At 43.8% G+C, this 21,454-nt stretch overlaps 1 protein-coding gene across 3 annotated transcripts; it reads left to right on the top strand.

Moving 5' to 3' along the window:
- The first annotated feature begins 1,611 nt into the window (after nucleotides 1–1,611).
- On the top strand, nucleotides 1,612–20,215 carry ACTA2 (actin alpha 2, smooth muscle). Of its 3 annotated transcripts, XM_013983522.3 has the most exons (10): nucleotides 1,612–1,654; nucleotides 4,235–4,289; nucleotides 5,203–5,354; nucleotides 7,094–7,222; nucleotides 9,671–9,781; nucleotides 11,986–12,070; nucleotides 12,680–12,841; nucleotides 14,291–14,482; nucleotides 15,723–15,904; nucleotides 19,921–20,215. In XM_013983522.3, the coding sequence occupies exons 3-10, from the start codon at nucleotides 5,226–5,228 to the stop codon at nucleotides 20,062–20,064; spliced, it is 1,134 nt and encodes a 377-aa protein (XP_013838976.1). In that variant the 5' UTR covers nucleotides 1,612–1,654; nucleotides 4,235–4,289; nucleotides 5,203–5,225; the 3' UTR covers nucleotides 20,065–20,215.
- Nucleotides 20,216–21,454: the final 1,239 nt, after the last annotated feature.

Genomic DNA, 21,454 nt, shown 5'->3' with positions numbered 1-21,454 from the left:
TTGACCCCCAATCAGAAAAATATGGATTTTTTCACTTTACATGATCCTTATGATCAATACCCTTGGATTAATCCCAAATGCTCCGATTTATGTTGTCCTGTGTAGTCTTCCTGTTTGAACATTCAGACAGTTATGTTTTGTGGTGATTAAAAACTAGATACAGTTGACAAATGCTCAAAAAATACAAAGAAGTCTGTTCTCATGCAGTCTTAAGCTATATAAAATTATATAATCATCACCAGTGCAATTTCTCAAAGAAAAGTGTGTGTGTGTGTGAACCATAAATCAAACAGGTCAGACCCAGTAACATGAGTGAACAGCTGGCACAGCTGTAAAATGGAGACATTCATTCTGGGATTTTTTTACGTGTCAGCAGACATGCTTGGTATCCATCAAAAATATTCCTACCATGAATTTAGTTGGCACGTTGGCTTGGAGGAGGGGAAAAGGTAAATGTAAAACCACTGAAGGGATCCTTTGTCACCTGAGACTAACAGCTTAAGGCCAGATTTGTGTTCACTCCCTACCTTCCTCTGAGAAAGGCCTGGATCTCCCGGCTCCTCTGTCACCTGCCAAATGTGTCAGCGGAGAGAGAGGACGCTCAGGAAGCCTTCCCTTAAACATGCCCTTTTCTCTGTGACTGTTTCTGTGACAGGTTCCTACATGGACTCTTGCTCCCTATGGAAGTTCCTGTTGTGGCTCAGAGGTATTGAACCTGACTAGTATTCAAGAGGATGCATGTTCGATCCCTGGCCTCGCTCAATGGTTTCAGGATTGCCGTGGCTGTGGTGTAGGCAGGCAGCTGTAGCTCCCATTCGACCCCTAGCCTGGGAACTTCCATATTTTGCACATTCGGCCCTAAAAAGCAAAAAAAAAAAAAAAAAAAAAAAAAAAAACGGTGGCCCCTATCATGCAGCTACATTGCTCAGGACAAATCAGCAGATGTATCTAATGCATCAGGGGACCAAAGTGCCAAAGGCAGGGCTGACTTCCAAGCTCCTCTGTGAAACGGGCTCTCAACCCTGTCTCCACTTCATCCCCTACTTCCATTAACCATGCTCTCCCACCTCAAGACTTGATTTATAAACCCAGCATTGACGACCACAAAGTCCTCACTCCCTCTAGATATTTACAGACCATTGAAGAATCTCTTTCTTCATTGCAGCCCATGTCTGCGGGAGAAATTTTAAAAGGTCCTTACTCCTCAGAGGCTGCTTCTGTCTGTACTCAGTTTATGAGGAAATGCCCTGAAGTGCCAGCATGACAGCAGGCTGGCATCTCTCTCCTGAGGAATGTGCAAACCGTGCCTGCATCTGCCCCATGACACTCACTCAGTATTTCTGGGCATCTCAGCAGTTGTTCTGAAGGCTGGGGGTGTTTATCTCCCACAGGCAGCTGAGCTGCCTCCCATTTCATGAGCAGAGCAGTGGAATGCAGTGGAAGAGACCCAGGCCTCCGGCCACCCAGATTAGAGAGTTTTGTGCTGAGGTCCCTATATGGTCGTGTTAGACTGCACGGAGGGCTCCAGTCTGTCTTTGTTCCTTGTTTGGGAAGCAAGTGGGAGGGGAGCAGGCCAAGGGGCTATATAACCCTCCAGCGTCCAGCTTCCCTGAACACCACCCAGAGCGGAGAAGCTGAGTCCAGAGCAATCAGGGTAAGTGGCACGGGCCCAGGGATGTGTCTTGGATTCTAGTGGCCCTGATATTCCCCAGCACGATCAGACGTCATCTGCGGGGATTTGGCCGGGTTCACGTACTCCGAAATTTTTGAATGAAAATTGTACTACTAAAAAGATTGCAGCTTTTAGCTCTAATTACCTAACATTAAAAAGAAAGCTAGGATATAGCCCGGTGTAGGGGAGGAGGGGGAGAGGAAGATGGAATTGAAATCTAAGTGTGTCACCTGCAGAATCTGTTTATACTAAACTAACAGCTCAGGTCTTGCAGCACATTTCAGAGATTCTGTCCAGCTGTTTGCAGTCAGTTTATACCATCATTTATATTTGAGCCCTGGAAACTCCAGTATCTGCTTGCGGTTCAGATTTGGTGTGGGGATTTTTCACTGGACTGTACTTTTTGTGCCGCTGAGATATCTGGAAGTGAATTTTAGAAATGACCAGCAGTTAGTTGCCTAGCCTTTCATACTGGCTACCCGTGTATTTGCATCTGGGTTCCTCCGGCTCTAATTGGTCATTATCTTCTGTAAGAACATCTCTTGAGTGTAACAGTGAGCTTACAGGTCAGGATATGTGTCTCGGTTGGTTGGTCCTTTGCAGCAGAGCGCAGCAGGAACCCAACTGAATCTTTATGAATAAAGAGGGAGGGAGCTGGGGTGCATCTGACAGCTGTTTGCCTTTCAGCCTATGGGATGTCTGATTTGCATTTCTCAGCCAGGCGAGGAGGTGGGACTGTGGAACCAGCCCTGCCACCCCAGGCTGATCTGCACTGTAAATCAGGGTTTGGCAGCTTCAGCCTGGACTGGAGTTTTCATGCTGAAAATTTCCTTCCATTTTGTGATTCATGACTAAATATGGTTTGCATTTCAAGACCGAAGAGCTGGGAACTGGAGCATTTCCCTCCCACTAACTCCTCATTTTTTGGCACAAGATGCACTCAAGTCAGTTAGAGCAAACCCCCTGACCTGGGGGCTGTTCCAAAAGCAGACGTTCAAGTGTGTTTTACCTAATTAGGAAATGCTTTGCTCCAAACCCAGCTGCTCATCAGGTTAAATAAAAAGTTGTAAACCACTGAGCTGGCTCCTTTCCGGGGACAGATTTCTCTAATGACAGTGCTCGTTTTAGAGATTTTGAAATTCTTCCTAGACATTTTTTTTGCCAAATAAAAATACATTTACTAAATTTTGGTAGCTTTTTTTTTTCCCCTGCATGCTTGATGACGCCGAGGGTCAAGCCTACTTTTTCTGCAGTACATTCCAATATTCTTTCTGTCCAATGCAAGAGTTATTAAGGACAAATGTACTCATGGTGACGACACTATCGCATTTGCAGAGCCTTCTGATTCCAAATATTTCATCCTATTTTCAGCTCTTGCTTTTGATTTGAAAGGTCTGCTTGGCACATCCAGGGAGCCTACCGATCCAGTGCTGACCAACCTTCCTCGAATTCCACCTGCTTCTGTCTTGTCTCCCTTGCATTTCTCATCTCTATTCTTGCTTCTTAATCTGCTAAGAAGGAAGCCAAATCACCCAAATGCTAAACATAATTCAGTATCTGGAAAGGGAAATGTGTGGGGAAGGAAAGAACCAGCCAGGTACAAGCCCTGTTCTTATAAGTGGGATCTACAAGTTGAGGTTTTCTGTGCTAAACCTGAAGGCAGTGGGGAAAGAAAGCAAAGACTTGAAATTTAAAAAAGGAGCTGAATAAAGATAATAATCACATAAAATAGTATTAATAATAAGTTTTTAAATAATATTGAGAATTCATAAAGCATATGCCACTGTAAATGATTTTAAATGTATTTAAAAAATCTAATCCCCATAAGGATTATGGCCTACCTCCAGATATTATTGCTGCTTTGTAGATAAAGAAAGTATGGTGTAGAGATGTTAAATAACTTACTAAGTCACACAGCTTCTAAGTAGTGAAACCCACACTCAAATCCAGGCAATCTGATTCCAGAGTCCAAGTTTCTAGTCCTTGTGCCCTATATCTCCATTATCCTACATGTAAAAGTGCTGAGATTTGGACAAGTTGCTCCAACTCCTTGAATCTTCATTTCCTTGTTTTGTCATTTGGTGATAATGGATTTTCAAATTTATCCTCTCCGTTGAGGTTCATGTTCTTTGCAAAGGGTTACGCTACCATGAGGTATCACTATGGAAGTTCTAGGTGTTCGGGAAGACGCAGCATTGGATTCATGGGTACAGTCTGGCAGAACTCAAACTGCAACAGCTTTTTTCCTTTACTTACTTCCAAGAAATCTCTTTAAAAGGGTCGCCTTTTACATCCAGGTCTGCAGTGCAGTGAGCTCACCAACTTAGAAGAATCTTCCTTAATTTGAAATCCTACAAAGAATTTTGTCTCAAAGTCAGGCAGAGAACTCTGGGTGTTTCTCTCTTTAAAGACTATTTCCACTTAATTCTACTTGCAAAATGGAAGCCATCTGGTCTGAAAGTTGAAGGGTAGCCAAGAGGAACTGATTTCTGCTTCAGCTTTGCTTCTAACGCCCTGTGTGCCCTCAAGCAAGTCACTTCCCCTGAGTTTTCTCATTTGTAGGGATGAGGACATTGGACGAAAATGTTCTCTAATAAGCCTTCAATTTCCCAAATCTGTAAGTAGTTACTTTTGCTCCAGACTTCCAAATTTTGTTGTAGGATCTAATCTTAAGGGTGGAATATTTAAAAGATTAAATTTAGGAAATGTTACAGAATCCAGGGACAATAATTAAAAACACCTAGAAAACCCCCACTTCAAAAATAAGCCCCATCAACATCTTTGTAAAAATAATCAGTCTTTTCTCAATGCATAAAAATACATTTTAATGGGATCATTCAATGTTACTTTCTCTATCATTATATAAGAATATGCCTGTAGTGTATCTTTTTGTTATTATCTTCCAAAATTCTACTGCATGATGTGTAATTTTTTGAATGTGCCTTGGCTTATTGGACTTATAAGTTGGCAGTGATTTTATTAATGGAATAACTCTGGCTCCTGACATTTAAAGCACCTTCTTAGAATGTTTGATTTGTTCTAATGTCTTTCCAAGGGCAAAATTCAAGTCCTCGGGATCCAAGAGACAATTTTCTTTTAAACATTTTCCATTAAATATTCCAATATTTCTAAATTTTCACATGCTGCCCATTCCTCAAAATCTACCTTTTTGAAAAAAAAAAAAATTGAAGTTATAACATACCCAGAAAAATGTGAGTGTGGGAGGATACAGACAGCAAATTCTAGATACTTCTTCAACCCATAGTCTGATATTCCACCTGTGCTCTGCAATAGTTCACACATGTAACAAGCCGATCATTTTGTGTGAATGTGGAAGTTAAAGTTTTGGCCTATAAAAAGCTTTCCCGTGAAAGCACTTTGAGACAGATGTTGTGTTAGATAAGGATCAGCAGAGGGCGCTCTAGGATACAAAGGAAGGGCCTCAACCCAACCTGGAAGGTGGGAGTGGTCAGGTAAGTGCCCTGGCTGCTGGATCACAGCTGGGGCACCTTCCTCCCTTTCCCCTGCAGGACCCTGTGAAGCACCAGCCAAGATGTGTGAAGAAGAGGACAGCACTGCCCTGGTGTGTGACAATGGTTCTGGGCTCTGTAAGGCCGGCTTTGCTGGGGACGATGCTCCCAGGGCTGTTTTCCCGTCCATTGTGGGACGTCCTAGACATCAGGTGAGCAAAATTCTCTCTAGACCAGAGAGAAACAGGGCTATAGATTTGGTCCCTCGATGTGAGTGTCTATGAGTATTTGATCCCTCTATGGGAGCTGTGAGTATCCGCAGATTGTCTATTGCCCTCTGCCCAGAAATTATGTAGACTTGTTAAAAATATACCTCTGATAATTGATTTCTAGAAAATAAGTGCCAATCTCAGTATACAATGTTGAGAGGTTATCTGGTGGGTGTCTGTGGTCTATTATGACTCTTTTGGATAAATCCTTTGTGTCTAAATGTAGTTGTCATCAGCATCAGCAGCAACAGCATCAAAACTACTTATGAGTTACCTGCTGTATTCCATAGCTCCTCTTTGGAGAGAAATTAAAATAAAAGCTCAGGTCACTCACTCTCAAAGAGCTTGATGTTAGAGGAAAGTAATCATTGTTACCAAATGTAATTTTACATCTCCTAACTGTCAATGAAATATACATGGACAGCCCCATGGTAATTTCACCTGACATTATGTAGAAACAAATGTTGAGGGCAGCCAAAGGATAAAAACTGAGAGTTTCATCTCTGAAATTCTCACACCAGAAATGTATTTTGCACATTGAGCCTCTCTGTTGATCTTTAGGCTTTCAGTTTGGCATATATTCACAAGAATATATGCCAAATATATATATATATTTGGCATATATTCACAAGAATATATGCCAAATATATATATAAATAAATATATAATATATGCCAAATAATAGAAGCCTTCCCCAGTGAATGAACTCTGTCTCCTTGTTGAACTTGTGCAATGGGGATTTTTTGCACAAACCACTACTTCTGGAACTATAGTAGCCATGACTGTTTTTCAATTTTAAGTCACTCTGCTGCAATTTTAAATTTTCGTGATGAGAATTCTCTTTTTTTAAAGCTTCACCTTAGTGAATAAAAAATACATCCAACTCCTTCAGGCAGATGTGTTAATGTCAACTAGTATGAGTTTATCCATTAGAAATCAAGCACTGAGTAATTATTTGTAGAAATAATGCTTTTGCTCATAAGGGTTAGATATACTTGAATAGTTGACACCTCCGAAAATACACTTTAGAGGATTTATAAGGAGTCCCTATTGTGGCTTAGCAGGTTAAGGACCTGATGTTGTCTCCTGAGGATGTGGGTTCGATCCCCGGCCTCACTCAGTGGGTTAAGGATCTGGCATTGCCCCAAGCTGAGTTGTAGCTTGCAGATGTGACTCGGATCCAGTGTTGCTGTGGCTGTGGTGTAGGCCTCAGCTGCAGCTCTGATTCAGTCCCTAGCCTGAAAACTTCCATATGCTGCAGGTGTGGCCATAAAAAGGAAAAAAAGAAAAAGAAAATTAAGGATTTATAAGAGGCAAATGGCATTTAACTAATATGTAAAATTTCACACATCCTTTCAACAAATAATGATGGAGTGCCAAACAGGGCCAGGCAATTTGTTAGAGTGGCGAGCAAAACAAACACAATCTCTGTCTTAAGAGAGCTCATCAAGAAATCCAGGAGATAAAAGACACAGTGTAGAGCTGCCTGACCCACAGGATCCTCTGCTATTTGGAGACCAATGCAGGCCTGTTTCCAATTAACTAAGGGTTGTGTCTGAAGAACTTAGTGACAGCAGGACTCAGCATATTGTGAGGCCAATGATTTAGCCCTTTGTGCTTGGATAGTTATCGGTTCAGAGGTTCGACGAGAGACTGACTCATAATGTGTTGAACCTTTTTAGGGGGTGATGGTGGGAATGGGACAAAAAGACAGCTACGTGGGTGACGAAGCCCAAAGCAAAAGAGGAATCCTGACCTTGAAGTACCCAATAGAACACGGCATCATCACCAACTGGGATGACATGGAAAAGGTACCACAATTCATGTCTAATTCCTATGGCTCCTGGTTCCAAACCTCATGCTACTGCTGGGATAAAAGACCTGGGTCACTCTGCCCAACTGTACTTTTACGTGTTGACATTTCTTCTAGATTGGAACTAGCTGGAAAAAAGAAAAAATCCCGAACTGTTTCTTTAAAAAACAAAACACAAAACCTTTCCGAATAGGGTTTATAAACCAATTAGAGGGAGATAGCTGTGCAGCTGAGAACAGTCCTTCAACAGCGGTAGGAATGAATAGTTATTGCTCAATCTCATGGCCTGCTCTCCTCGGACAAGCCCTGTAGGAGCAGCAGCCAGGAGAACAAGGGATTGAGAGCTGGGAGTAGTCTTACTTCACCTACCCATCCTTGAAAATATATCATTAACTCACCCTAAAAGTTAAAATATATATATAGTTTTCACTATAGGAAAAGAGCTGTGACATTGTGGAGTTGGTACATTCCTGAATGTCCCTCAGCATAGAGAAGCTCAAGCAATTGACAAAAAATTATCTCCCTGTGTAGCATTAAGTGAAGTCTTTATCTCCCAGAACCATGTAAAATGAGAAGAGTTAAATCCTAGGATCTTGATGTTTGTTTTTAGGATCATGGAAATACAAGAGGTCAGAGAAAGAGCGGAAAGAATAATGAGAAAGTGACATAAATTTTTTTTAATACAGCAAAATATATTAGAACCAGAATACCTGGATTTTTATGTATCTGTCAGCTACACACACGCACACACACACACTTACTAGTTTAAAAGAAGATTGTACTGCTAGAATTTATCAGTAATAATGCTGAAACCTCTGCTTCTCCACACAAAAAAATTGTATTTCCTTGGATTTACCGAGTCTAAGAGTCTGCATTTGGTTAATACTGAAGTTTGCACTGACAAGAAGATATTAATAGCAGTGGGAAAACACTCTTCTAAGTTTCTCTGTGGAAATAGCAGCATTTCAGGAGGGATGCATGTGGAGAAGGATCCTTGGAAAACCAAGCATTCCATCATTTCTAAAAATTAAAATCAAAATGTTTTCTGAGGGGGAGGGAGAGAGAGAGAGAGAGAGGGATTAGTTTTTTCTTAAATGATGTTTCACAGTATCCACAATATCTAATACAATTGGTAGAATTTCTTTTCTTTTCCTTACTTTTTTTTTTAAATTTCTTGAGCACTGTGCTGCTTCATTCCATCAAAGGTGTAGAACTTTCAGGAGTCTCACATCCTTTCTAGAAACCAAATTCAAAATCAAAGAAACTGGAATGAGACAAAGGGTCTTTAAAGTCGATCTAGCTTTTGTTAATCTATGAACTTTCACGAGCAGTTCTTGTTTTGTGTCTATTCTGAATGAATTTAGTATTTCTGGTGCTAGTGGAGAATTTTCACCCTTTTAAAAATAATTACGGAGTTCCCGTCGTGGCTCAGTGGTTAATGAATCTGACTAGGAACCATGAAGTTGTGGGTTCGATCTCTGCCCTTGCTCAGTGGGTTAATGATCCGGCGTTGCCGTGAGCTGTGGTGCAGGTCGCAGATGCGGCTCGGATCTTGCGTTGCTGTGGCTCTGGCGTAGGCCGGTGGCTACAGCTCTGATTAGACCCCCAGCCTGGGAAACTCCATATGCCGCGGGAACGGCCCAAGAAATAGCAAAAAGACAAAAAATAAAATAAAATAAAATAAAATAAAATAATTACGTAACTGGACCCTTTTCACAATGTTTTGTTCTTTATGGCAGCTGAGTCTTAACAAGGAGGCTCAATCATGAAGCAAACACAGATGTGCAAAGAATATCACACAGACATTCTATAAATAGGCACTGGCTTCTGTGAAACACCTGAAGGCCAAGTGTCCGTCCAGAGTGTGCCAAGCAAGACAGCTTGTCCCAGCCCTAGGGGTCCTTTTACCTCCTACGCTAAGTTGTTTGGCTGTGCATACTGACTAAAGGGGAAGCCAGGGGTAAAGAAGATACAGTTGAATAATAGTGACATTTACCCTGGGCCAGGCCCTAGGCTAAAAAGTAACTCTAGGGTTTCCTTACTTGAGTCTCACAAAGACATACAGATTATTTTTATACTACCCATGGGGAGATTAGAGCTGAGTAGGGTTAAGATTTGCCTAAACTCACATAACCAAGAAGTGGTTAAGCCAGGATTTGAACCTAGATTTGACTCTCAGAGCCTATGCCCTAACCCACTACCCCACCCTGGCTCACAGACCTGGCTTTGGGTGTTGGCTCATTCGCCTCCTAGGTGTGAATCCTTGGGTAGGTTAGTTATAGTCGCTGAGCTTCAGCCTCTGCATCTGTAAGAATGCAGATGCATAATGAGTACTCCTAGCATTTTAGCTGGACCTGGTTTCATGAGCTCGTACGGGTCCCTTTTTGGGAACTACGGTGCCCCTGCTGCATCGCATCATTGTGCTTTCCTTCGGTCCCCCTGCTAGATCTGGCACCACTCTTTCTACAATGAGCTTCGTGTTGCCCCAGAAGAGCATCCGACCCTGCTCACCGAGGCACCCCTGAACCCCAAGGCCAACCGGGAGAAGATGACCCAGGTAAATATCCACTCCAGGACCCAGTACATTAGGTTTGGGGAAAGTCCTGTGTGAAAGAGGCCGTGCAGGACAGCAGAGAGCCGCCCACCCGACAGTCCTCTCGTGGGCTGACAACTTTCCAGGATTCTCAAGGATAGGATCGTCTTGACAGTATGACATCATTACTGTAGGACTAGCCCCTTGGCTCCAAGAACAATAGGGCTTTCCAAGACTTAATTGAAAAGGGGACATGTTGAGGTTAAACACTTCTGAGGAGAAGTCATTTCAAAATGCAGGCTAACATAGGGAGTTCCCGTTGTGGTGCGGTGGTTAACAAATCTGACTAGGAACCATGAGGTTGCAGGTTTGATACCTGGCCTTGCTCAGTGGGTTAAGGATCCGGCGTTGCTGTGGGTAGGTCACAGATCCTGCGTTGCTGTGGCTCTGGCGTAGGCCAGCAGCTACAGCTCCAATTAGACCCCTAGCCTGGGAACCTCCATATGCTGCAGGAATGGCCCAAGAAATGGCAAAAAGACAAAAAAAAAAAAAAAAAAAAAAAAAAAAGAAAGAAAGAAAATTCAGGCTAACATAAATTGGGGACTTTGGCTTCTGGAGTCAGACAGATCTCCGTTGAAAACTTGATCTGTCCCTTATCAGCTAGGTGACTTTAAAGAATCCACTTCCTTTCTCAGAACCTCAGTTTCCTTTTCCATGTGTTGGGAATAATATTCGTGCTGTTATTTTTCAAAGGATTGATGTAAAGTTTAATGAGGCAAGCGCTCAATGTGTTTCATGGATTCTGGTATAATACGTATTCAACAAATACTCACTATTGTCATTATTGTGACTTATCTGAAGCTCAAAGATTTTGGAACAGGAGACCATTCATTCTACCAGCCAGACAAGGTTTCCAGTTTGGATGAGCTACCCAAATAAATACACCTTGTGTCCATTTCATGCCTGCTATGATTAAGTACTGGGCTGAGTTTTCTAAGTGCTCTGTCTCTTTAAATCTCAACTATGTAAAGCAGGCGCTATTATCCTGTTAATATGAATGAAGAAATCCAGACTCAAGTACATTCGGTGATTATCCCAAGGTTACACAGCTAGAAATGGCAGAGCCTGGAGATTGGCCCCAGAGCTTTTGGCCTCAGAGAATAATAAATGTAAACTCTGCAGGGCCTTTTTCTCCCCAAAGAGCTCTGGGTGCCACAGCAACACACCAGTTGTCATTCTTTACAGAGGGACATCTGCATGCCTGGGAGGTATTCTTGCAGCAAGAGATGCTGTTTTTATGGCTGCTGCTTTTCCTGTGAATGGTTTAAAAAAAAGTTGGGAATTATGGCTATCTAGGAAATGATGCAAAATATTCATTCTGGTTAATAGACCACAGAGGGCTTTGCAGATGGAGAAATGAAGGTCCGTGGGCTTCTCTGTGGACACAGATTTCTAATGCTTGATCTGGAGGGACTCTGGTTCCAACAATGTCCTTGGATGCATGAGCTGCCACACAGACATTCCTCCTTGGGTCTCTGTTACCAGCAGGCAGTTCTTTTCTTCCAGGAATCAGGGCTCCTTTCCCGCAGCCACAGTGACCTCAGAGTCTAGGGCTGGCCTTGACACTGCAACTGCTTTCAAAAGTGGAACAGATTAAATGGAACCTCAGACAGACCACAGAACAGGGCTAATCCCAATCAGACAGAGCTTCCATTTTAAAACGCCTGTTTCATTACCGTGGAGAAGTCAAAACCCAGATGCTGTCTTTTCGTTTCTTTTGGCTTTGACAACAGTAATAAATCCTAGACTGTCCACACTGGAGGAGCCTCAGAACTCATCTCATCCAAACGCCTTCTCCATTTACAATCCAGAGACCTGGAATGAAGCCCACATTTGTCAACCGTTAGTTTGGTGAATTGCCTCAGGTTACATTCAAGTCAGAGGCAGGGCCAGGGCCAGAATCTGGACCCTGCTTACAACTGCCCACTCATATGTGTACCCTGCCACTTTGTCCCTCCTTGCCATCAGGTCACTGGTATGATGACTTCTCCATTTATACCTTCATTTCTCCTCTTCCAGTAACCAGAGTTGCCCTGACCTTCCTTTGTCTTAGGTTCCTTTGCCCAGAACTAGCAGGGCCCATCTGCATTCATCAACAAGATGCTCTCTTGTGCATTCTTGGTAAGACTGGCAGCATCACTAACTCAGCTCTTGGCATTGCTTTGCAGATTATGTTTGAAACTTTCAATGTCCCAGCCATGTATGTGGCTATTCAGGCGGTGCTGTCCCTCTACGCCTCTGGACGTACGACTGGTAGGTGGCTGGAAGGAATGGGACCCTCAGTTGAATATACCATCAGTTATAAGATTTGATGATTTATAAACATGTGGGGTGCAATGGGCTGGGGGTTAGTTAGAATTGACAAGGCTATTCCTAGCCCTAAGAGGTCTTCTCCTCACCTTTAAAAATAAGCCCTCGTGGCTCAGTAGATTAAGGATATGACATTGTCTCTGTGAGGATGTGGGTTTGATCCCTGGCCTCGCTTAGTGGTATTGCTGTGAGCTGGGGTGTAGGTCACAGATGTGGCTCAGATCCAGTGTTGCTGCGGCTATGGTATAGGCCTGCAGCTACAGCTCTGATTCGACCCCTAGCCTGGGAACTTCCATGTGTCAAAGGTGCGGCTATAAAAACATTTTTAAAAGTCCTTGAGCTTGTATTTCTAGCGGGACTTTTTCAATTATTTCCCTCTTCCTGCCCTTTTTTTTTTTTTTTTCCCCTTACCCAGCCCTGCCCCACTTTTTCCATCCTATTAAATGCCTTCCTTCCTTTTAGACAAGAGGTTTAGAAATCCCCCTTCTTGACCAGCAGGTGATCACACACCAGCTGCCATGGTGACTTTTCTTGTGCCCACTTATTCCCCAGGCATTGTGCTGGACTCTGGAGATGGTGTCACCCACAACGTGCCCATTTACGAGGGCTACGCCCTGCCCCACGCCATCATGCGTCTGGACCTGGCGGGCCGAGATCTCACCGACTACCTCATGAAGATCCTGACGGAGCGTGGCTACTCCTTCGTGACCACTGGTGAGGCTTGTGGGAAATGAAGGGAGGGGTGGAGCAGCGGGTGTTCCTCCTGGTAATTCACAGAACCACAGTGACCATCCAAGGAAACAGGGACAGGGAGCCTTGCAGATGGCAAGGTCCACCTCTAATGCAAAGCGCAGCATATTTTGCCTGGTGAAACTGCAAAACAATCACACTCTTTTCTCTAGGAGAACAGCTATAGCCTTCTAGTATTACGAACTGGTCGGAGCTGCATTATTTAGACATCTTTTAATCCCTTCCATTCACACAAAGAGCCTGAAGATAGTGTGGCACAATGAGTGACTGTCTTGGGAGGGCTTGGGGACCAGCTCTGCCATCGCTAGCTGTGTGATTTTGGACAGGATGCCCCACCTCCCGAAGCCATAGCCTCTTCGTCTGCAAAGTGGGGGAATCATAGACCCTTTTTCACAGGGTGTTGTGAGCAGTAAGTAGAATCCATGCATGTGGAATCCTGGCACGGAGGAAGCATGCAGTACTTGTTAGTGACTATTAATACCAACCCACAGTCAGCAATGCATTTATCTTCAGGCTATGAACCAGTGCCACCTGGTCTCTACTAGAGGCAGTGGTAGACGGTACTAGGGAGGTTAGGATGTCCTCAGTGCCCCTGGCCCCAGCTGCCCGCCTTCCCTTCAGTCTGGTCTGCTCCAAATGTTAAGGTTTCTGGACATGACTGAGGCTTATTCGGGACTCCAGGTTTGAGCCCTGGAGATGCTAACCTCTCCTTTTGGAGTAGGGAGTCGAATGAATTCCATTCCTTCTCTGCTCTCTCTGAAGAATCCCCAGATGCCTCCAAAAGATGCACAGGACCCAGATGAGACCAGTAGCTTAGAACTTCAGAGGGCAGGAGTCTGAAAGGGGTCTTCCATGCACCCCTGGGGCCCTCTCAGTTGGGACTGGTCCTGAGCCAGGGCCTGCTTTTTCCTGGAAGACAATGCATCTTCCAAGGATTTGAGCTGGAATCTACCTGGGCCAGACCACATGGGTCTCTGGAATCTTTTGGAAGCTTTAGGGGCCCCTAAGGGGCTGCTTCAGCAGAAATCTTCCTGGTCAACTGATAATCCAATACGATAAACTGATAAAGCACTTATAGCAGAGATTGATTAGTTAGTGTTGCAGAAAAGTTCATGTACAAAAGGCTTTCCTGCTCTTTGCCTGTCTCTGGCCAGCTTATTGTCTTCTTAGACACTTAATAGACACTATTTGCTAAGAACCTTTGCTGTGAGAGTCACTTTGCTAGAAACAGAGGTGATTTACTAGAGGGCCTGTATGTTAATTACCCTCATGGATTTCGGGTTGCAGAATATGGAAGTTATACATTTTTTTGGAAGAAACCTGTATTGCAGGAGAGTCTGAAGTGGGGCAGCTGGATTTTTACCGCCTGTGCAAACCCTAAGGTTTGCCGCAATGTTTGCATCTCATTGACAGCCGAGCGTGAGATTGTCCGGGACATCAAGGAGAAGCTGTGCTATGTAGCCCTGGACTTTGAAAATGAGATGGCCACTGCCGCGTCCTCCTCCTCCCTGGAGAAGAGCTACGAGCTGCCTGACGGGCAGGTGATCACCATCGGGAACGAGCGCTTCCGCTGCCCGGAGACCCTGTTCCAGCCCTCCTTCATCGGTAGGTGGCACCGCCCTGCCCCAGGCTCCCGGGAGAGCACCCTCTCCTCCTGAAGCAGCTGCCTACTCCCCACTCTCCCCCCCCCCCGGCCCCAGTGCCCTTCTGCATGTGGGGACCTGTGTCAGTGGCCACAAAACCAAGGGCATTTCTAAACCAGGGCAAGGGAAAGAGGTCATATTTTTAAGGGGAAAAGACTTAAGGAAGCCACAAAAGGAGTTTTCTTTCTAAGAAAACATTGTCTTTAAGAAAACATAGTCAAGCCAGAAGCATTCTTGCTGCGTGGTATACAATGAAAGAATCAGATACCGTCTGTGCTTAGGATACAGTGGAGCCAGTGGATGGATGGGGATGGGCTGAATGTCGAGTTTGGGAATACTAGGGAGAGAGACAAAATGGAAACGCCTGTTCCTACCCTAGCATTGACCTTGGGAAACAGGTTAGCATAGTTATATAGAGAGAGCAGGCTCTGGGAGGGATGAGCCTGGGTCTGAGTCTTAGCTTTCTTTTCATGACTTTGGATCCCGAAGCCTCAGGGTCCTCCTCTGTAAAATGATGGCTGTCATAGTACCTATGGGATAGGATGGCTGTGTGGATTATGAGAGATGTGTGTGGAGCACTTAGCCCAGTGCCTGGCCAAATTAGATACTGGCAGTAATTAATCACTAAGTGTTATTACATCATAAACCTGCAAAAGGTGATGCCATGTAGAGGTTCTTTTCAGAAGACCCATGTTGGAAATTAACAAGAGGTCCAGACAAAAAGAAATCTATTATCAAGATTGAAGAAAAATAAATCTTTGTCCAAATGAAGCACTTTTTGATGATTCAGCACTATTTGGCTTTAAAGGGTGAGAACGAGGCTGTGACCCAAAGGAGACTTGGAGGAGTTCTGAGCAATGGCCATGACATTGGCTCAGCGAGGGACCTTCTACAGGGAGTCTGAAGGCTTTGCTTCTTATTTGAATCATTTATAGTAGTGAGTCTACTAAAAATTAGGGATATATGTTGTAGCCCTCCTACCCTCCCAGAGATGCTACAGCAGGGCTTCCTCCCTAGACAAGCCGTAGGAGGACGTGGGGGCATTCGAAGACCTTTCAGTCCCGAGATGGGCAGTTCCTAGAGCATCATGCCTGCCCAGCTTCAGTCCAGTGTAAGGTCATCCAGTTGCTCATATCCAGGCTTCCATGTCAATCTGAGTTGTATTCACCACCTGAGGACCACGGCCTGGGTCTCTTTTCCAGGGATGGAGTCTGCTGGCATCCATGAGACCACCTACAACAGCATCATGAAGTGCGACATTGACATCAGGAAGGACCTCTATGCTAACAACGTCCTCTCTGGGGGCACCACCATGTACCCCGGCATTGCCGACCGCATGCAGAAGGAGATCACAGCCCTGGCACCCAGCACCATGAAGATCAAGGTAAGTTCAGAGAGGGACCATGTGGGTATGCCAGCCTTACTACCATGTGGGATGTGAAGGAGGCTACATCTTGGTCACATGCTCTTTCGGGTTTTAGAGCGAGCCGGGGGCACAAGTCCACAGGTCCCATACTTTACAGGATGGAAGTCAGTCCAGTTCATACAGAAGTTGAATTGGTAAAGGAGAGAAAAAATATGATTATCTAGATAAGAGTCACTTGATAAAATTCAACAATCATTTATAGTTTTTTTAAAACTTGGTGACCTAGGACCAAAAGGGAGCATCTTTATCCTGATAAAGGGGATCCACAGAAACCATGCAGGAAGTTTTTAGTTAGTATTAGCTACAAATATACATATAAAGGCTACTATTTTATAGCTAATATGATTTGCTTTACAATTCAAGAAGCATTGTTGAACCTATTAAATTCTAGATCTGGGATACAAGGAGATAAAATTTATAAATCTTGACCTCAGGGATACAAAAAAATCTGGTAATGCGGGTTGACATATAGTCATTTAAGAAACATCCTCATTTGGAGTGAGATTTGAACATATTCATTTTATTTATTTATTTATTTATTTATTTATTATATTTTCTAGGGCTGCACTTGTGGCATATGGAGGTTCCACAGGTCTAGGGGTCTAATCGGAGCTGTAGCTGCCGGCCTATGCCTGAGCCACAGCCATGCAGGATCCGAGCCGCTTCTGTGACCTACACCACAGCTCACAGCAACGCTGGATCCTTAACCCACTGAGTGAGGCCAGGGATCGAACCCACCACCTCATGGTTCCTTGTCGGATTTGTTAACCACTGAGCCATGATGGGAACTCCTTGATTTATTTTTTTTAAATTAAAGTACAAATGTCTTACCATATTATATATTTCAATTGTACCACATAGTGACTTGATATTTTTATACATTACAAAATGACCACAATAATCTAGTTACTGTCACCATACAAAGTTATTACATCATTGACTATATTCCCTATGCTGTAATTACATCCCCATGACTAATTAAACATATTCATTTTATTTTATTTTAATTTTGTAATTTTTAATGATTTTTATTTTTTCCTTTAGAGTTAGTTTACAGTGTTCTGTCAATTTTTATACTGTACAGCAAAGTTACCCAGTCACACACACACACACACACACACACACCCACACACATATATACATATCTTTTTCTCACATTATCCTCCATCATGTCCCATCACAAGTGACTAGGTATCATTCCCTGTGCTATACAGCAGGATCTCATTGCTTACCCATTCCAAATGCAATAGTTTGCATCTATTAACCCCAAGTTTCTCTTCAGATCTAACAAATCTTTCGCCTTAAACATATTCATTTTGAATGTAAAGCAAAAAGAAAGGTTGTTGAATTGGAGTTTCCTGATGACCTAGGGGTTAAGGATCCAGTGCTGCATTGTCGATCCCCTGGTCTGGAAACTTCTGTATGCCTCAGGTGCAGGTGGGAAAAAAAAGATGTTGAATTATCTGGTACAAAACTGAACCTATACTTATCTTTGTCAATCAGCTATATTTAGCAACTGCATTGAAGGTCAATAGAGCAGCCCTTGTGCCCATATCTCATTAAAATGCACATCTTGTTGTTTTTTTCTCATCGCACATCTCACATGCAGAACATTAAAAACATTAGACATAAGCCAAGCTTATTTTGGAAGAGTTTTAAACCCTGTGGATTCAGTAGCGTATACTCTTCTTCCAGTACTAAGTGTGACTCCAACTCAGCGGCCAGGAACTAGAAGTTTATCTTCATCTCTCTGTCTGGCACATCTTTTGATATAAGTGCTCAAAAGCACTACTTGACTCCAGGATGACCAAGCTCAGTCCCTGAGCCACCAGGACACCCACACGGGGTGAATGTTGAGTCACAGTCAAAGGAAATCAGATTGAAAGGAGACCATTCTTTGGAGGCAACCTTACTTCTCAAAGGCTATTACCACTCTGAAATCAGAAGGTCAGGTGGGGACCCTCTGATCCACATCCCAGGGAGCAGGAGACGGGGTGCAGTTCACACACATGAAGGGTTTTCAGACACATCCTCTGTTATTTGCACTCACTTCTCTTTACTTGGAAAGGGTCTGCAGCTAACATAAAAGGTGTGCTAGATGCAAGCCTGCTCTCTCCTCACATGAGAGGCTTGGAAAGACGGTGAGGCCAAGAGAAGAGAGGCTGTTTTCTGAGGATTTGTATTTCTCGATGCCCCTCCCTGTCAACCCTCACCCCTGGAGGAAGGGAAATGAAGCCAGCTGCTGGGCTCACTGACAAAGCCAACCCAGTTGGGGGTACATGGCAGGCATTCAGCTAGAGCTGGGTAGTTCCTCCTTCTCCAAACCTGGCCTCCTGCATAGAAGTGAATGTAGAACTTTGAGCTCCAGTGTGGTGACAGCAAACCATTAAAAACCTGGGGTGGTAAGATGATGACATTAGGAGAAACTGAAACTAGATTGGGGGTGGGAGAGGTGTCTATAGGAACTCTCTGTACTCTATTAATTTTTCTGTACATCTGAAATTACCCGAAAATGAAGTTACTTCTACAACAAAACAAAACAGACGTGAGAGGTCCAGATGTGCATATTGGGTCTGATGTGTACATAACTGGTGTGACCTAGGTCAGTTAATTAAAGCCCCTCTCCGTCTGTTTTCTCATATGGACTCTGTGAGTAATTCAGTACTTACTCTTCAAAGTGGTTATGAGAATTAAATGAGAAAGAACACATAAAATGCTTAGTGCAGCACTCGTCACATAGTAAGTGCTCAGTGAATGTCTGCCTACTTGCAATAAAAGTAAATGTTCAAGGAGTTCTCTGGTGGCCCAGTGGGTTAAGGATCCGGCATTGTCCCTGTTGTGGCTCAGGTTTGACCCTTGGCCCAGGAACTTCCTCATGCTGCAGGAGCTGCCAAAATAAATAAATAAAATAAAATAAATGTTCAACCAGAGCTCGGGGGATAAATAGAAATTAAACCTTTTCACCACGGTTTCAGAAATAATCTTATCTGTTGGCCAAAGTATCCATATTAATTTCCACCCATGTAACCATATTTGCAGTGGAATTTGAAGTGCTCGATTAGAGTTATTTTTTTTTAATTTTTTGCTTTTTAGGGATGCACCTGCAGTATATGGAGGTTCCCAGGATAGGGGTCCAATTGGAGCTACAGCTGCCGGCCTATACCACAGCTCATGGCAAAGCCAGATCCTTAACTCACTGAGCGAGGCCAGGGATCAAACCCTCAACCTCATGGTTACTAGTGGGATTCCTTTCTGCTGCACCACGATGGGAACTCCCGATTCTAGCTATTTGTAGCGCTGCACAAGTAGACATACTCTTGGCCTGATTGACTGCTCTTTGGGCCTAAACATTCATTTATTTAAGAAATGTCAGCATGTCCTTGCCTGCCAAGGCTGTGCCATGGGTAAGGCCAGCTGGTGTAGCCTAACCGGGACCTATCCCAGGGGCGTGGTCATCCCAGTGGGGAACCCTGGGCCCCTCAGTGTTAAACAGTGCATCTCGGTGGACTTAGCCGAGTATATAGTAAGATCTTGTAGGGTAAGTTCTGGCACAGTCAAACTGCTCTTTGGAGATGCTGGAGTTTGTATCTGTAGGATGCATGTGCCCATGTGCTGTGCTGAGTTCTGAAGAACAACTGATGGCAGTCAGGGACATGGTCAGGGCTTAAGTGGTAGCCAAGCAGGATTTGGGGCTCTCAGTTTTCCCAAAGGTAGACTGAATGCAGCAGAGGCTTCACATGCTCTGGAGGAGAATGTGTAAAAAAGAAGCCAGGAAAACAATGCACTTACTGAAGAATCTCTAAATCCACAGCTTATTCACACCTCAAGGGTTAGGAAGGTTGGATATCTAACAGCTAAGACGGTCCCTGCTGTCCATGAAATTTGAGCCAAGGTCACCAAATCCGGACCACAGCAGAATGCCCAGGCCCTGTCCTTGTGCACTAATGGCCCTTCTTTCTCATCCTGACCAACAGATCATTGCCCCTCCTGAGCGCAAATACTCCGTCTGGATTGGTGGCTCCATCCTGGCCTCTCTGTCCACCTTCCAGCAAATGTGGATCAGCAAACAGGAGTACGACGAAGCCGGGCCGTCCATTGTCCACCGCAAATGCTTCTAAAACACTTACCCTGCTCGCTGTCTGTCTCTAGCACACACTGTGAATGTTTTGTGGAATAATGCCTTCAATTCTTTTCCAAATCATTCCTAGCCAAAGCTCTGACTCGTTACCTTATGTGTTTTTTAATAAATCTGAAATATGTTACCTGTAATTTGCAGCTTTGGTCTCTGTTGGGTTGACCTCACCCGTTACAGAGTGGCTCCCTCTAGTGGTGCAGCCGAGGATATGACAACCAGGACGTGTAAGTTTCCCAGGAAAGGGTAGACTCACATTAACACTGGAAGTTCCACATAAATGCTTTTAAGTGGGAAGAATTTGAAGATACACCGGAGATGAATATAAACATGGATTAAAGTGTATCAGTAAGAGAGTCCACACTGAATTCCAACTTGCGGAATCATTATACAACTCTACTCTCTTATAACCTCGGTTCTGGTAGCCTGATGGCTGAAAGCAAACAGGTGTGTGTGTGTATATTGCACATACACATATATCATATTTTGTAATATATTAACACATAACTTTTAACTTATGTATTAAACTTAATAAATATATATTAAAAGGTGGTATGACTTTCAGGTTTACCAGAGGACAAAAACAGAAAGAAATACTGCTCTAAAATCTCACTACACATCTAGATCATCTGTTTCCCTTTTGATCAATATTTGTCTCTGAAAACAATACTACAAATACATTCACAACAGGAGGGACGGGAAAAATAACAATACTTCCCAAGGACCACTGGTGTCAATCATCATGTATTTACAGGTATCCTCACTCATTTGTTCATCAGAAATACATGTGGAAAATATTATCCTGTCCATTTTATAGATAAATGGGAGTTGTTCCCTTAATACCATCATACAGGAGAGCTGCCACCCTCTGTTTCTCTTTTACCCATGTGGCTTGTAGGAGATACAAATACATATAAAAACTCCTCTCTGTCCCTAAACAGAGACAGAGACTCCTGTCCTTAGTCTCAAGGCAGTGTTCTGTCCAGACTGTTGAGTGTCCTCAGCAGCTCCCAGGCTGGGTACCACTTGTTCTCCTGGGTACAAACATCTGGATGGGGTAATCAACCACCGATTGTCCTTGGGAGTGAGAGGATCTCCATTCACGTCGACATCTCACTGCAGAGACCTCAGGGCCCAAGATTTAATGGCTATTTGGTCCAGAAAACCCAAGCTCCCCTGGTCTTCTCTGCCCTGTAGCTTGAGGTAATTAGGATGATTATTGCAAATAATATGAGCTGTCATGTGCTGGGCACCTGTCATGACCAGATCCTGCCAAGCCCTTTCTATTAGGATCTCATTTCATCCCACAACAGCCCTATGGAGTGGATGTTCTCTCTCTCTCTCTCTTTTTTTTTTTTTCCTCACAGTTGGAGCAA

Source organism: Sus scrofa, chromosome 14 (genome assembly GCF_054392235.1).
Source record: "Sus scrofa isolate SSC_HxYL_T2T_F1_AM1 chromosome 14, Sscrofa_HxYL_maternal_Yorkshire_Landrace_v2.0, whole genome shotgun sequence".
Classification (NCBI taxonomy): Eukaryota; Metazoa; Chordata; class Mammalia; order Artiodactyla; family Suidae; genus Sus; species Sus scrofa.
This window is presented reverse-complemented; position numbering and strand designations above follow the sequence as displayed.